At 36.8% G+C, this 15,429-nt stretch overlaps 1 protein-coding gene across 2 annotated transcripts in view; it reads right to left on the bottom strand.

The window, feature by feature from the left end:
• LOC142435576 (ubiquitin carboxyl-terminal hydrolase 9X-like) overlaps positions 1-15,429 on the bottom strand; it is a 188,143-nt gene that overhangs the window by 15,357 nt on the left and 157,357 nt on the right. For both annotated transcript variants that reach the window (XM_075539809.1, XM_075539810.1), the window contains exons 39-41: positions 7,736-7,921; positions 6,636-6,856; positions 6,457-6,545 (exon numbers count right to left, since the gene is read on the bottom strand). In XM_075539809.1, coding sequence (XP_075395924.1) covers positions 6,457-6,545; positions 6,636-6,856; positions 7,736-7,921 — 496 coding nt within the window. The remainder of the gene's footprint in view (positions 1-6,456; positions 6,546-6,635; positions 6,857-7,735; positions 7,922-15,429) is intronic.

The following is a 15,429-nucleotide window of genomic DNA, read 5'->3' as shown; positions in this document are numbered from 1 at the left end:
AATCCCATCCGGGTGCCCCCCACAAAAATAAATAAAACAACAACAAAAAGAATAATCTCACTGAAAAAGGGGCCAAGACATGGATGCTCCCTCTCCCCACTTCTATTCAATATCATTTTGGAGGTTCTGGCTAACAACATAAGACAGTGGAAGGGCATCAAAAGGATCCAAATGGCAGGGGAGCAGATGAAACTATCGCTATTTGCAGACGACATTTTCCTGTTCATTGAAAACTCCAAAAGCTCCACAGCTGGAGTACACATCTATGGAGGAATATGGAAGAGTAGCAGGATACAAGATCACTTAACAGAAGTTGGTAGGTTTTCTATACACATCAGACAGGACCATGGAAAGAGGGGATTTAAGAAGGAAGTACCCTTCACAGTAGCTAAGAAAAAACTGAAATACCTAGGAATATATTTAATAAAAATACTATAAAAGGAAAACTCTATATAAGGAAAACTATAAAATCTTACTACAGGAAACCAAAAGCAACCTCCACAAATGGAAGAACATCCCCTGCTCGTGGGTTGGAAGGCTCAACATAGTAAAGATGACATTCCTACCTAAAGCACTTTACAAGTCCAATGCTATACCAATTCAAATACCATCAACCTTCAAAAAATTGGAAAAACTGACCACTAAATTCATATGGAGAGAGAAGAGACCCAGAATTAGCAGAGAACTCCTGAAGAAGAAAGAAACAGTTGGAGGAATCTCCTCTCCCGATTTTAATGAATATTACACAGCTACAGTGACAAAATAGCGTGGTACTGGCACAATGACAAGCACTCAGACCAGTGGAAAATAGAAAGTCCAAGAGTAAAATCATCAGCATATAGACAACTGATCTTCGACAAGGGTCCCAAAAGCATCAAGTGGGAAGTGGATGCCCTTTACAACAAGTGGTGCTGGAAACAATGGATATCCACATGTAGAAAGATGAAACAAGATGTTTACTTCACCCCATACACAAGAATAAACTCAAGGTGGATCACAGACCTAGAAGTTAAACCCCAAACCATCAAGGAGGTAATTGGGACCAACCTCAGAGCACTGGCCCAGGGGACTCATAGGCTCACTGCAATAGGTAAGAGTACACACACAGATGAACTGGAAATCGACAAATGGGATTTAATAAGAATAAATCACCTGTGCACCTCAAAAAACTTCACCAAGAGGGTGACAAGACAACCCACAGACTGGGAGAGGATTTTTTAGTAATGATATATCGGACAAAAGGCTCATTACTAAAATCTACAACACCATCATGACCTGCAAAAAGAGGAAAACAACTAACCCCCTAAGAAATGGGCAAAAGAACTGAAAAGAACTTTCACAAGGGAGGAGAAAGTATACCAGGTCATTAGCCACAAGAGAAATGCAAATCAAAGCAAGCAGGAGATACCACTTAACACCCAAGGCTAGCCCAAACCAGCAAATCACAGAGAGCAACAAGTGTTGGAGTGGCTGTGGTAAAGTAGGAACTTTCCTCTACTGCTGGTGGTTGATTAGGTTTGTACAGCCAACGTAGAAAGCAATCTGGCGATACTTAAAGAAAATAGAAATTGATCTACCTTATGACTCAGCCAGGCCTCTATGGGGCATATACCCAGTGGAAGCAGCAAATAAAACACAACCAGTCATCTGCGCTCCAATGTTTATTGCAGCACAATTCACAATCGCAAAGACTTGGAAATAGCCTAGTTTCCATAGATAGATGAGTGGATTAGTAAACTTTGGCACAATACACACAATGGAGTATTATGCAGCACTGAAAAGCACAGACAATCACATTATTTGGTGGGAATAGCTGCAAGGAATTGTTAAGTGGACTAAACCAAACTCAAAAGGGCAGGTATAACATGAGTTCCCAGAGGTAAGTACAATCATCAGGTTAGGAATAGAATAAACATCTATCTTGCAATAAACATACATACAGAGTTGGAGTGAGGGCAGGCCACACCTAGGGAGTTACATGAGAGCCCAGCATAAAGAAGGGGAAGTGGGGCACGGGGAGGGGGAAACTAGGTGGGGAGAAACCGAGTGGACAGTATGGGAGGAACAGGTCACTCACCCACCTGGGGGAGAGTATTGGTTGTGTCCTGAAAGAATTGGAACAACCATACAGACCCCACCATGACACTCCAAACTTGGTGGGCCACACAGTAGTATGGTGTAATACGCAAAGAGACCGGACCATACGCCAGCCCCATCCAGAATTAGCCCTACCCCCACAATCGAAGGGAGTACCACAGAAAATGTAAATAGATCTGGTGTGGAAAAGGAACTGACCTACCACACCACACTCAGAAGGAGGCTGAAGCAAAGGAAGGAGGAAGAACGGAGCAGAGCACACCTGGGCCCACCAAGCTCAGAGGACAATAGCCCTACTCGAAGGGCCCATTCTACAGGACCATAAAGCTGGCCCTATGATGAGAAGCAACATCCTGCACCGACCCATGGCCCTACAGGGGACAGTGCTTGAGACACAGACAGTGGGGGATGTGTGACTGAGCTAACACCATCACACTGAGGCAAACACTGGGGGCATGCAATGGAGCAGCGGTGGAAGCAGAGCAAGGAGATCCCAAGGGAGTACATAGGATAGACTTTGGGGCCAGGATGTGGCACCCCACCAGACTCATCCGGAAAACACTCCTAAAGGCCAACAAACAAACCTCTACTACTAACAGATTATTTTTGTGTGCTTTTAGTTTTTTCTCTTTTGAATTTTCTATGTCAGTGGCTTTTTTGTCTGTCAGCGTGTTGGTGTTGCTGCTGTCTTTGCCATGTTCTTATGTGCCACTTGGGTGCTCTCAAAGCCATCTGCATTTGTATGCAAATATTCTATCTTCAGGTTCACCTAGATAAGATAGGCTGATAGGCTGCACAATGTGAGAAGAAAATTTAATGGGACCAACGGTCCTGGAGGGACATGAGTGTGGGAGGTAGGGGAAGGGAGGAGGTGTTGGCCAACACAGTGACAAGGGAAAACCTAGTGGTTCAAAACCAGTGGCAGGGAGATGGGAGGACCGGTTGGGAGTGGCCAAGGGCAAGGTAACTGAGAGGCATTACTGAAACCAGAATGAAGGCTGAACATGGTATTGGGACAGGAGGAAAGGGCAAGGAAATAGAGGAAAGGAGTAGGAAGCAAAGGGCATACATAGAAGTCTAAATATAAACATGTCCATATATAAACATATTTATGATTATGAGGGAAATAGACCTATGTGCATATATTTATATGTCCAGTAGTAGGGTAGCAGGTGGACATTGGGTCTCCTCGTGCACACTCCCTCAATACACCTCAATACATTCCCTCAATGGCACCTTCCTCAGCTAAACTGTCATTCCATGACATCCACCTTCCCGACATGATCACTGAAGACAGATGTGTGCATAAGCAAATGTGAAGAAAGCTGATGGTGTCAGGCTATCAAAAAGATATAGCATATGGGGTCTTAAAGGCTTGAAGGAAAACAATTGGCCATCTAGCTCAGAAACAACAAACCCCACAGAGAAGAAGCACACAGCCAAAGTGAATAAAAGTTGTTGAAGGGACCAGGTAGCAGACACCAAAGAACAAAAACCATCATAGTGTGGTCACCTTCCTCACATAAATGCTGAAGACGAAGGTGTGCATAAGTAAGTGTGGTGAAGAAGGCTGATGGTGGCCGGCTATTGAGAGATATAGCGTCTGGGGACTTAAAGGCTTGAAAGTAAACAAACGGTAATCTATCCCAGAAGCAACAAAGCCCACATGGAAGCAGCACACCAACATGTGTGATCATGTAGGGCTGAGGGGACCAGGTTTCAAACACAAAGGCGGGGGGAGGGGGGAATCACATCACCATGAATGAGGGGAGTGTGTGATGGGGACCCAATGCCCATCTGTAGACAGATGGACATAGCTTGCAGAGGGGTAGTGGGGAGGAGATGAGTCACTCAGGGTTCAGTGTAGCAATAATGAAACTCACAACCTTCTGCTAGTTCTTGAATGCTTCCTCCGCATGATCCCAATTATACCTTGCAAACCTGCTTAGACCAGAGGATGCACAGCAGTACGGTTGGGATTTGGAAACAAAGGGAATCTAGGAGAGATGAAACTCTCAGGACCACGAGTGAGAGTGGTGATACTAGGAGGTTAGGGGTTTAGAAAGGGGGAACTGATCTCGGGGATCTACATATAACCTCCTCTCTGGGGGATGGGCAACAGGAGAGTGGGTGAAGGGAGACACCCGGCAGTGTAAGATAAGATAAAGTAATAATTTATAAATTATTAAGGGGTCAGGAGGGAGGGGAGAGCGTGGAAGAAGGGAGGGTTAAAAGGAAAATGAGCTGATTCCAGGAACCCAAGCGGAAGGCAAATTTTGAGAATGTTGAGGGCAATGAATGTATAAAGGTGCTTTACTCAATTGATATATGTATGCATTGTGATAAGAGTTGATGAGTCCCAATAAAATGATTAAATAGAAATTATGAGTGGCTAAAGCTAATGGAAGAAATTAATATCAAAGAGCTGAATAGAAAAAATTTAAAGGGCAGCACAAGAGAAACTCAAATATCAGAACTGAATGTACAAAGACCCAGATATTATAATTAACCAAATGGAAGAACACACTCGGCATAAATTAAACTGCTATTACTAAATAAAAAATACTCAAGTTGCAATACTGGAAGACATTGTGGAAGAAAGTACTGAATGATGCATGAAGTATCAAAAGAAGATGTAAAGATTACAAAATAACTGTATCCAAAGAACTAGTTGGCACTTAATCATTTTAAGAAGCAACATATTAACTAAAAGCAAGGATATTATTCTGAGGACGAAGGAGGCACCTGACCTAAACCATGGTATTTTTAATGTTTTCATATGCATGTGAGGGCAAGTATCTAAATAAAAAAGAATTTGAATTGTGGTGCTAGAGAAGAATATTTAACATAGCAGGGACTGCTAAATGGCTGAACAGATCTGTCTTGGAAGAAGGTCAGAGTACTCTATAGAAAGAATGGCAATACATTGGACATGTTGTCAGGAGAGACCAATCACTGGAGAAAGACATCATAATTGGCAGAAAGGCAGCAAAAAAAAATAATAAAGGGTGGGGGAGTCCCTCATTAAGACAGACTGAAAACATGGCTGCATCAATGGTCTCAGGCATATGAACAATTTTGAGATGGTACAGGACTAGGCAGTGTTTTGTTCTCTTATATATAGGGTAACTGTTTGTATTCATTCAAAGAACCGACTGGATAGCACCAAACAAAAGGCAAATTTATCCTAAAGAGAAATAAAAGTACTATTGTTGACTATAACATGATTAAAATATATAAATTCTCTGGTCATTTTTATTGATTGTCCAGCTTTCAGTCAGTGAATTTGATAAAAAATTCAATGGCTTGAGTTAATCACACCTCAGTCCTCATAGTGACATTTTGGACCTCTAGTAGTTTAAGGAAATCTTGTGTAGAAGATATGTAAGTTCTTCAAGTCCTTATGATTTTCAGCATATTGCAGGTTTTACTAAGTCTTTCTCCAATCATGATGGTGCCTTTTGTTCAGCCAGGTGCAGCACCTCAGTGTTAAACTCAGTGTATAGCAAATTAATTTGTGAAGGAATATAATCTTGATGTATACCTTTCATGATATAAAGCCATGTAGTATCCCCCGTGTTCTGCTTGAACAACTGCCTCTTGTGTAGGTGCTGCATGAGAACTAGCTGTTCCTAAATTACCATTCTTTGGCATTATAGTTTGTTATGATTTACATAAACACATGTCTTTGTACATTCAATAAAATGCAGATAAACATTGTTACAGTATTATCTGCTTTCATCCAAGATTCACCATTATCAATGATATCTCTTGCTCTCCATGTGTTCTCCTGATTCCAGTTTGAATATATGATAGATCCATGCCTATATACTGTTACAAATATTTTGAATTATTTTCTGTAATACTGCCAGGTAATGTCTCCATTCTATGGGGTTAGCTTTGCTTGGATTGGGTACATCTGGGATCTCCTCCAGCTAGATGGGTAGGTGACTATCTTCCAAGTATTTGGGGATGGAATAATGAATAATGGATTAATAAATAATGAATAATGGAATAATTGCACCCAGTTTATTTAAACCTTTCAATTTGTATGAGGCAGGTTTTTCATTAATGAAGTATTTATCAAAAGAACACTAGTTTATGTTTTTAAGAAAATCACAGAAAGTATGAAACCAGGTTAGTAAAAGAACAACATTTAAACAACACCAATCATTGCTCCCAAATCAAAACAAGAAGGAAGCTGTTTTTTCCTGCATTAAACAAACAAAACAAAATAACACAGTTAAGCAAGAATATAAAGAGGTAATAATATATTTGGTAACCAATCATTTCCGGTATCTCTAAACATACAGAAAAAAAAAACCCTGTAATTTTTCTGAGAACAAAAGGTTTAGTTACCTATATGTCTGCCAGGAGTCCTCAATCAGTAAAATTTGTAGGAGTAGATCCAAATATGGCCGGAGTTCATAGGTATATGAATATGCAACCTTAAAACAGTAAAATACAGTGAGTCACTTCTTTAAAATGATAATGACTCATATCACAGACATATAAAAAAGTATTTATCTTCCTTTAACCTGCCAGAGAAGTTCACTGAGGACAGTAGATGAGAACTGAGGATTTTCCCAGCAGCAAAAATGAAGCAGTTTGATAGTTTCCTCTGAGTTACTGCAGTCTTCAATAATTTTCTTCACATAACTTGTTTTCACAAATAATATGTCTACCACATTTTGCTGAATTGGCATGATAGGCTGTGATAAATTAGGGTCACCAAAAGGATTGGGAAGAGGGGGAGTACCTACAACAGATTTAATAAAAATCAGTACATTGCTTATTAATAATTTAAAAATTGTGCTTAAGTCAAAGAAATCATTAAAAACTATGTATATTCAATTTTCCTCTATTTTTTGAATGCTTCCTCCCATCATTATCATGATCCCAATTCTACCTTACATTATCAGGCTGGACTGGAGGATGTACACTGGCATAAACAGAAATTAGAAATACAGGGAATCCAGGACAGAAGAACCCCTCAGCACCAGTGGTGAGAGTGGCAATATTGAGCAGGTGGACGGAAGGTGTGGGAGAAAGGGGAACAGATTACAAGGTCTAATATAACCTCCTCTCTGGGGGACAGATGTGGATGAAGGGAGATGTTGAATGGTGTACAAATAATAATTTATAAATTATCAAGGATTTAGGGGGTTGGGGGAGTAGAGAGGGAGGGCAAAAAAAATGAGGGGTTGATACCAAGGGCTCAAGTAGAAATCAGGTGTTTTGAGAATAATGATGGCAACATGTGTATAGGTGTGCTTGACAAATTGATGTATGAATGGTTTGTGATAAGAGTTGTATGGGCCCCTAATAAAATGATAAAGAACTATGTATATCATATACATATACATTATTAAAATTCAAAAATATGTGATACATAGAGCAAAAAAAACAATTGAAAATTTTTAGAATTCTTAAATGAATTATGACAAAGGTTTTAATTACCGCAGTTAATAATATCTACATAATAATATATGTATATACAATAATAATATATGTATGTTAAAAGTTATTATGTCTAAAAGAAAATTAATTTTCAAAGTTATTTTAAAAGTTAAACATTAGGCCAAGCAAGTAGAATTTTAAAATCTTTGCTAAAAAAAAGGGGGCATTCTAACTATACCATTGACAGAAGACTGCATTCTTGAGGAGATACTGCAACACCGGACTAGTAGAGAGACGACTGAGTATAATTTGCTTAATTCGGCATATTGATATTTGATTGGAGGACCTGGTCCTTCATCTAAAGACACAAGCATAAACGTAGCAGGTACATTCAATTTTAGAAGCTGTGTCTTTTCTGCCAAACCTATTTTAAAAAAAGGAAAATAATAATGTATAAGAAAGTATTTAAAACCAATGTTTCTTCCATTGTAATCCATTCTTCACTGTGATCTTTCTAAAGCAAGTATCTTAAAATTTTATAATGAATCATCAATGTTTTCATGATAAAGTTGGGACTCTTTACAAGGACAGAACAGCATGATCACTAAGAATCTTGCTAATCAGTTTGCTCCTTTGCCATTTTCAATAAAGTCCGATTGACTAGCTTCTGTGTTCTTACCAGTCACAGAGCTTAAAAAACCTATTAATTATTAATTAAAACTGTATTGTAATTACGAACATTTCATGTTTGGACAAAGTATACGAAGAGCAAACTACAGATGTGATCTGATAAAAGATAATGGAGTGTAAGGGTTTGTTTGTTTTTTTAAAAAGCTAGTGTATTTCTAGTTATTAAAAAGCCTTTCTCCAATACTGATACTTCTTCTTCATATAAATGAGAATCTCTGCTTATTTTTCAGCATTCAGATTAAATAAATAGGGTGAAAGGACACAATGCTGACACACCCCTTTTAAACTGTGACTACCTCATTTTTTCTGTTTGAACTACTACTGCCTCTAGGTCTGTGTGCAGCTTAAGTTCCTTATAAGCACAATTCTCTAAGGTATTATTTATGCACTCAACATAGGAGGACTCAGTGTATGTGTAATTGACCATATCCACCAGTAAGATGGAATCACACAGTCCAGCAACAAATAACAATAACACAGAGTAAGAGTGGTAATCTAAAGGAAAAGAAATAGGCTAATACATATATAAGTAATAATAGTAATAATAAACAGTGAACACAATAAAAATGTAGCCAACTGCCAATCCATTCTAAGTTACATTTAGAGACAGAAAAAGATGGCTCAAGCAAATAAAAATAAACAGAAAATGCCTAAAAGGATGATTATATAATGGAACTACTATAAATAGTATTGTCTTTTTAGAGATCCAGAAAAATATGGTAAGAAATCAAGAATAATTCAGGAAAATAATTCAAATAAAAAAAATTCAATACAGTAAGAAAATTCAGAAAACAAAAACAAATTCTGCTGGTTACTAATAAAGTAATAGAAACATCCAACTCAATAAAATGACACAGAACAATGGAAGTATTGGAAGCAAACTAGAAAGTAGAGATGCCCTCCCCAGAAAATTGCACTAAAGAGGGCAGGACTGAAGATATAGCCCTAGTGAGAGTGGTGGGCCTGCCCAGATCAAATAAGAACAAATTACAAGGGAAGAAAGAGAGGACTGCATTATGCCCCAACAAGGCCCAAGGACCACACTCCAAGACAGAGGGAGGATCACAAAGCCGGCCCCACCACAAGACACCCTTCCCATTGACCCACAGCACTGCAGGGGATAGCAGTGGAGACAGTGTTAGAATTGTGCCGGATCTTAGTCCTCCACACCAGGGTAAACAATCTGAGTAGAAAACAATGGGTTAATGGTTGGGGGTGGGGATGAGGGTGAACAGGCAAGAGATGGAGGAAAGGGAGGGAGAAGCCAAAAAACCCAGGGACAGGGAACAACAAGATATCTAAAACTGATGACTAGAAGGGTTCAGAATGCCTGATAGGGTTTGATCAAGTACAATGTAGCCGAGAGGAATTACTGAGAACCCGAATTAAGGTCGAACATGATAGTGGGACAGGAGGAAAGTAAAAGGAAATAGAGTAAAGAACTAGGAGGCAAGACATTTATAGATATATAATTTATAAATATGACATTTATAAATATAAGCATGATTATATATATAGGTACATATAAAGTATCAAGGTAGCAGATGGACATTGGGCCTCTACTCTAATCCTCCCTCAATTTAAGAACACTGCTAATAATAATCTGGAGTTGTGTCATGCTTACTTTCCCAACAAGATTGCTGAAGACAAAATCAGTGCATAAGCAAATGTGGTGAAGAAGGCTGATAGCTGATGATGCTTAGCTATTAGAAGATATAGTGTCTGGGGTATTAAAGCTTGAAGTTAAACAAACAGTGTCTAGTAGTGAAGCAACAAACACCATATGGAAAAAGCACACCAGCCTGTGTGATCACTAGGTATTGACAGGATCAGGTATCAGAAGACCCAAAGCAGATCTGTAGAAAATTGTACATCTCCTCACTGAAGGGTCACAAGGATGGGAAAGCCATCCAGGGTGCATCTATGAAACACACAACATTCTTTTAGTTTTTTAATGCTTCCTCTCTGCCACTATCATGACCCTAGTTCTACCTTACAAATCCAGCAAGACTGAAGCATGTACATGGGTAAAGATAAGGGTTCTCAACACAAAAATATACAGGACAGATAAATCCCTTGGGAACAATAATAGAAACAGCAATACCATGAGAATAGGGAGAAGGGGGAAAGGGAAGGAAAAGGGTAAATAATCTTATTGGCAAATAAACCCTCCTTCCCCAGAGGGACAAACAACAGAAATGTGGGTGAAGGGAGACAGAGCAGAGTTAGATAAGAAAATAATAATATAATTTATCAAGAGGTCATCAAGGTGGGAAGGTGAAGGAAGGTAGGAAAAAAGAGGAGCTGATGTCAAGGACTCAAGTAGAAAGAAAATGTTTTGAAAATGATGGCAACATATGAACAAATGTGCTAAATACAACTGATATATGAATTGTAAGACCCAAATAAGTGATTAAAAATTGTCAAAAAAGTCTTAAAACAGGTAGCCATCTATATGATATGTCAGATAAGTCCACAGAAAGAGCACTACATCCAGTGTTATCCCAATGGTAAAAGTCTCACTTGAATGCGTATTTGAGAAGATATTGTATAGGTGATAAGTAGAAACACCATTAGAAGATTACTGAAATGATCCAAGCAAGATGATAGTTATTTGAACTGGGATGGGTAGCAGGTAGACAGAAGTGGTCTGATTCTGAAAACATTTAGAAGGCATAGGCAAGGGGTTTAACTTATGTTTGGGATAGGGAAGTATTAAAAAAGTCGTTATGACATACAATTTTTTCTTGAAAGGCAGTTTCTAACAAATGCACAGGTTATATGTAAAACATAGTTAGTATGGAAAAATTGAGTAGGAAAAATTGACTGAGTTTAACTCTGAAAGTCTTATTTATTAATTGGTGGATGTTTAAAAATTTTTGAAAAATAATTTTATTGGGGGCTCACAATCCATACATATGTCAGTGTGTAAAGCACATTTGTACTTTGTAGCCCTTATCATTCTCAAAACACTTGCTTTCCCTCTTGGGTTCTTGGAGTCAATACCTCAATTTTCATTTTTTCCCCTCCCTCATGGCTCACCCCTCCCTAATTAGTGGATATTTTGAGTAAGTAGTTGGTTTTATAAGTCTGGAATTTGTAAGAATAGTTTATGCTCCACATTTGAAGGCCACTGGGATACAGAGAATGTACAGTTGTAAGACTGGATATAATTATTAAGAATGAGAATAGTCAGAACATAGAAGAGTATCATGAATAGAAAGTTGGGCACTCCCCTGGTATGAAGTCAGCCAAGGAGAGAACAGAAAAGGAGAGTAAGAAAGAAATTCTAAAACTCTTGAGGTAAAATACTGTAAGTGAAGGCTAATATCTATATACCTACAGGAAGACATTAATACAACTGTTATTCAAATTTACACAGCAGAGATTCTCACATTTGTGATTGAAAAATTGAAGAATTCTATAGTCTTAAATTGATAAACCATGAAAGCAAATGCACTGATAATTTCTTGGATTGGAATGTGAAAGCTGGAAACAAAAAGGCATGATCATTAGTTGGAAAATAGTCTTATTGAAGAAAGTAGAAATCACATGATAGAATTTTGCAACACCAACCACTTTCTAATTGAAAAAATAACAAATGGTAACTACACAAGCAGATCTCACTGATCCAATACACAGAAATCAAATCGACAGTTTGTAGGATGAAATGACAGAGAATTTGATTTTGGCAGCCAAAATAGGCGCAGGGGTGAACAGTGGAAAAAGTTACAAATTGTAAGTTTTAGGCCGAAGATGGAAAAGTCCATGAGAGATAAATATGACCTAGAGTTTATCCCAAGTGAACCTAGAGATCATCTCAAAAACAGATTTGATGCATTGAACCCTTATGATTAAAGACCAGATGAGTTTTAGGATGACATTAAGAACATCATACTTTGAACAAAACAAGAGGGCAATCAAAAAAAAGAAAGTAAAGCCCATGATGGATGTTGGAAGAAATTCTGAAACTTGTTCTTAAATTTACAGTAGCTAAGGCAAATGAAAACAATGATGAAGGTAAAAGAAAACATAGTAAAGAATTATAAAGAAATGAGGAAAAGCACACAGCATACCTCAACCACAAATAATTGAAGGGGAAAAAAATCAAGTTGGAGTTCAATACTAAAGTTTCTATGGCAAACTATTGAAGAATATAGGAAGTATCAAAAGACGAGTGGTAGAATACACAGTCACAATACCAAGAGGAACTGATTAACATTCAACCATTTCAAGAGAAAGCCTTATGATCAAGAACCAATAATATTGAAGGAAACACAAAAGGCACTAGGAAAAAGCAACGCTCCAGAACTTGAAAAAATGCCAATAAAAATGTTTCAACCAATTGATGCAGCACTAGAGGTACTTACTAGCCTCTGTCTAGACACTTGGAAGAGAGCTACGTGGCTAACTAGCTGAAAGAACTTCATTCATATTTGTGCCTATTTTAAAGGTGACCCAACACATGAAAATTACTGACAGTATCATTAATATCACATGAAAATAAAAATTTTGCCAAGGATCATTCAAATTTGGTTACAGCAGCACAGTGACAAGTAGCTGGCCAAAATTCAAGTGTGATTCAGAAAAGAACTTGTCTCTTGTATTTAACAACATAGAAGTACTGTAGACATAGGTACTTTAGGTGGAATGGTGATGGTAAATTCTAATTCAGGTAATTTAGGAGGCAAAGGAAAGGGAAGTAGAATAGGCAAGTATTTTAAAGGATTTTGCTATAGAAGGAAGCAAAGAAATGGGGTTGTAGTTGGAAGAATATGGAAAAAAAACAGATATATTCAGAAGAGAAAAATGGGAGCAAATTTGTATGTATTAGAAAAGATCCATCACAGATTTACTGATTATTTCAAAAAGTGAAGGGAGAAATGAAAGATGTGAATGTTATTAAGGCAGTGATCAAATATACAAATAAATTAGTGGTTTATAGAAACAGGTAATTTACATATGATAACACAAAAAAGAAAATGGTATACATGATCACAAGTAGGAAGATGTAAAAATTTTCTTAATGATTTGGTTTTCTCAGTGAAAGGAAGATAAAATCATCAGCTCTGAGAAAGAATGAATGAGGCAGTGTTCACAGGTTTAATGAGAGAAGTGATAGTGTGAATCTAAGAGAGTGGGAGAACCAATTGATTAGAAATATATAGTATGTTTATTAGTAGAATTAGGAACCTACTCAAATTTAGTGGTCATACATTTGAAGGATGCTAAATAGCATGACTATGACTTTTTCTCAGCCATACTCAGTTATATGGATGTTGGTATGGAATAGGCAGAAACTTGAATTTTAACCAGAGATCTCCAAAAGAAGCCAAACCAGGGTCCTATTATTGTCAAATTTTATTAGTATTATTATTTTTAGCTGTTTATTCACTCATTTTATTGTTGATTCATATTTTGTCCATCTTTGGATAATTATGAATAGGCTAAGAATATTCTTTTTTTTAAAAGATCATTATTGGGAGTTCTTACAGCTCTTAAAACAATTCATACATTTATCAAGCATATTGTACATATGCTGCCATTATTATTTTTAAACACTTTTTATTTGAGCCCTTGGTATCATCTCCCATTAACAATTTTTAAAATGACGCACATAAATGAATGCCTTTGCAGAGTCAATGAGATAGAGAAATATTTCAGCCAAGATCCATCATATACTTTATGTCCACTTCTGAAAACCTGCTTGAATTTCTGGCAGCTTTCATTGTAGATTCTCTTATGATTTTTCTTCAATAATTTCAATTCTGTTGAGTCCCCCTTTTTTGGAATAGGTACAAAATATGGATCACTTTCAATCAGATGGCTAAGTAGTTATAATTCAAATTTTCTTGAATCGATGTTACCTCTTTTTGAAGCTATACTTAAATTAGTATGGTTAATTTCTAAAAACTTTCTTTTTCTGGCCAAAGTCTTCAGTACAGCTTGGATTTCTTCTTTTAGTACCAACAGTCCTTAATGAATACCTAGTGAAGTAAATGAATGTAATATTTTTAGGTATTTGATGTTTATTCCTTCTATCCTCTCTAGATGCTTCCTGCATTGTTCAATATTTTGCCACAGAATGCTTCATTATTGTAACTTGAGACTTTCAATTATTTTTCTTTATTTGCAACTTAAGAAAGGCATACTATGATTCCACCCTTTTGGGTGTAGGTCTTTGGACATTACTATAAAACACTTTATATTGCCTTGCATAAATTAAGATGTGTGTAAGCCTCTGGGTAAACTACAAAGATTAATAATATAATTACTAAAATACAAGAAAAATGAAAATATAATAACCTCTGCACAAAAAGTATAGAGAAAAGAAAGCAGTGACTTTATAGAGATGAATGTTCTAAAAAATAAACATATCCATGCATCTACAGAAGAATCACCTTAGGCACAAAAGTATAAACAGATTAAAAATCAAGAGCTTGAAAAGTAGTCTACTTACCTCAAGTCCCTCAACAACAACAATAGAGAGACTGAGGTATCATTATCAATATTGAACAAGAGCCTTTATGCAAAAAATTGTACAAAGAACATTAGTGTTATATACAATTAATAAGGAACAAATTTCAAATAACAATGAATGTTTATGTACTTGACAAATTCATAGTAAAAGAAATGATATCCTAAAAAAAAAACTTTAATACAAGTAAACACAGAAACCTTTAATAGCACTAAAGACAGAAAACGACAGATCCATAACAATAGGGTATTTGAACACACCACTAAGTTTATAAAACAACTAGAAAGAAAAGAGTTCTATGTGGTTTAAAAAAAAAAAAAAAGAGTACCAAGTAGCACTTATTACCACCTCAACCTAACAGACATATAGAACTCATGACCCAAGCGCAGATTATATACATTCTCCAAAGTATACAATATTTAAGGGTACATCAATAAATGTTCCAAATACAGAAGAATAGAAGGTCACAAATAACTAATCTAATGTCAACAAAGGAAAAAGGGCAGAAAATGGCCTAATTGTTAGAAGAAAAATTTATGCAAAATATCAGTCAAAAAAGAAAATGATGTAGAAATCATAAAAAAGAATAAGATTACAAGGTGTACACTGAAAGGATTTTAGTAATGGGAGAACCACTTTGCTAGTGAGATGGAGGTAGAAAGAAGAAAAAAAAAGAAGCAAATAATTGGAAGGCATTCAAATGAATCCGGATAAAGAAGATTATTGACAAAGTAATATGAAAATTTATATTCTATAATATTTGG

The sequence above is a fragment of the Tenrec ecaudatus genome, chromosome Y, assembly GCF_050624435.1.
Source record: "Tenrec ecaudatus isolate mTenEca1 chromosome Y, mTenEca1.hap1, whole genome shotgun sequence".
In the NCBI taxonomy this organism is placed as follows: domain Eukaryota; kingdom Metazoa; phylum Chordata; class Mammalia; order Afrosoricida; family Tenrecidae; genus Tenrec; species Tenrec ecaudatus.
Note: the sequence above shows the minus strand (reverse complement) of the source record. Positions and strands in the feature narration are given on the sequence as shown.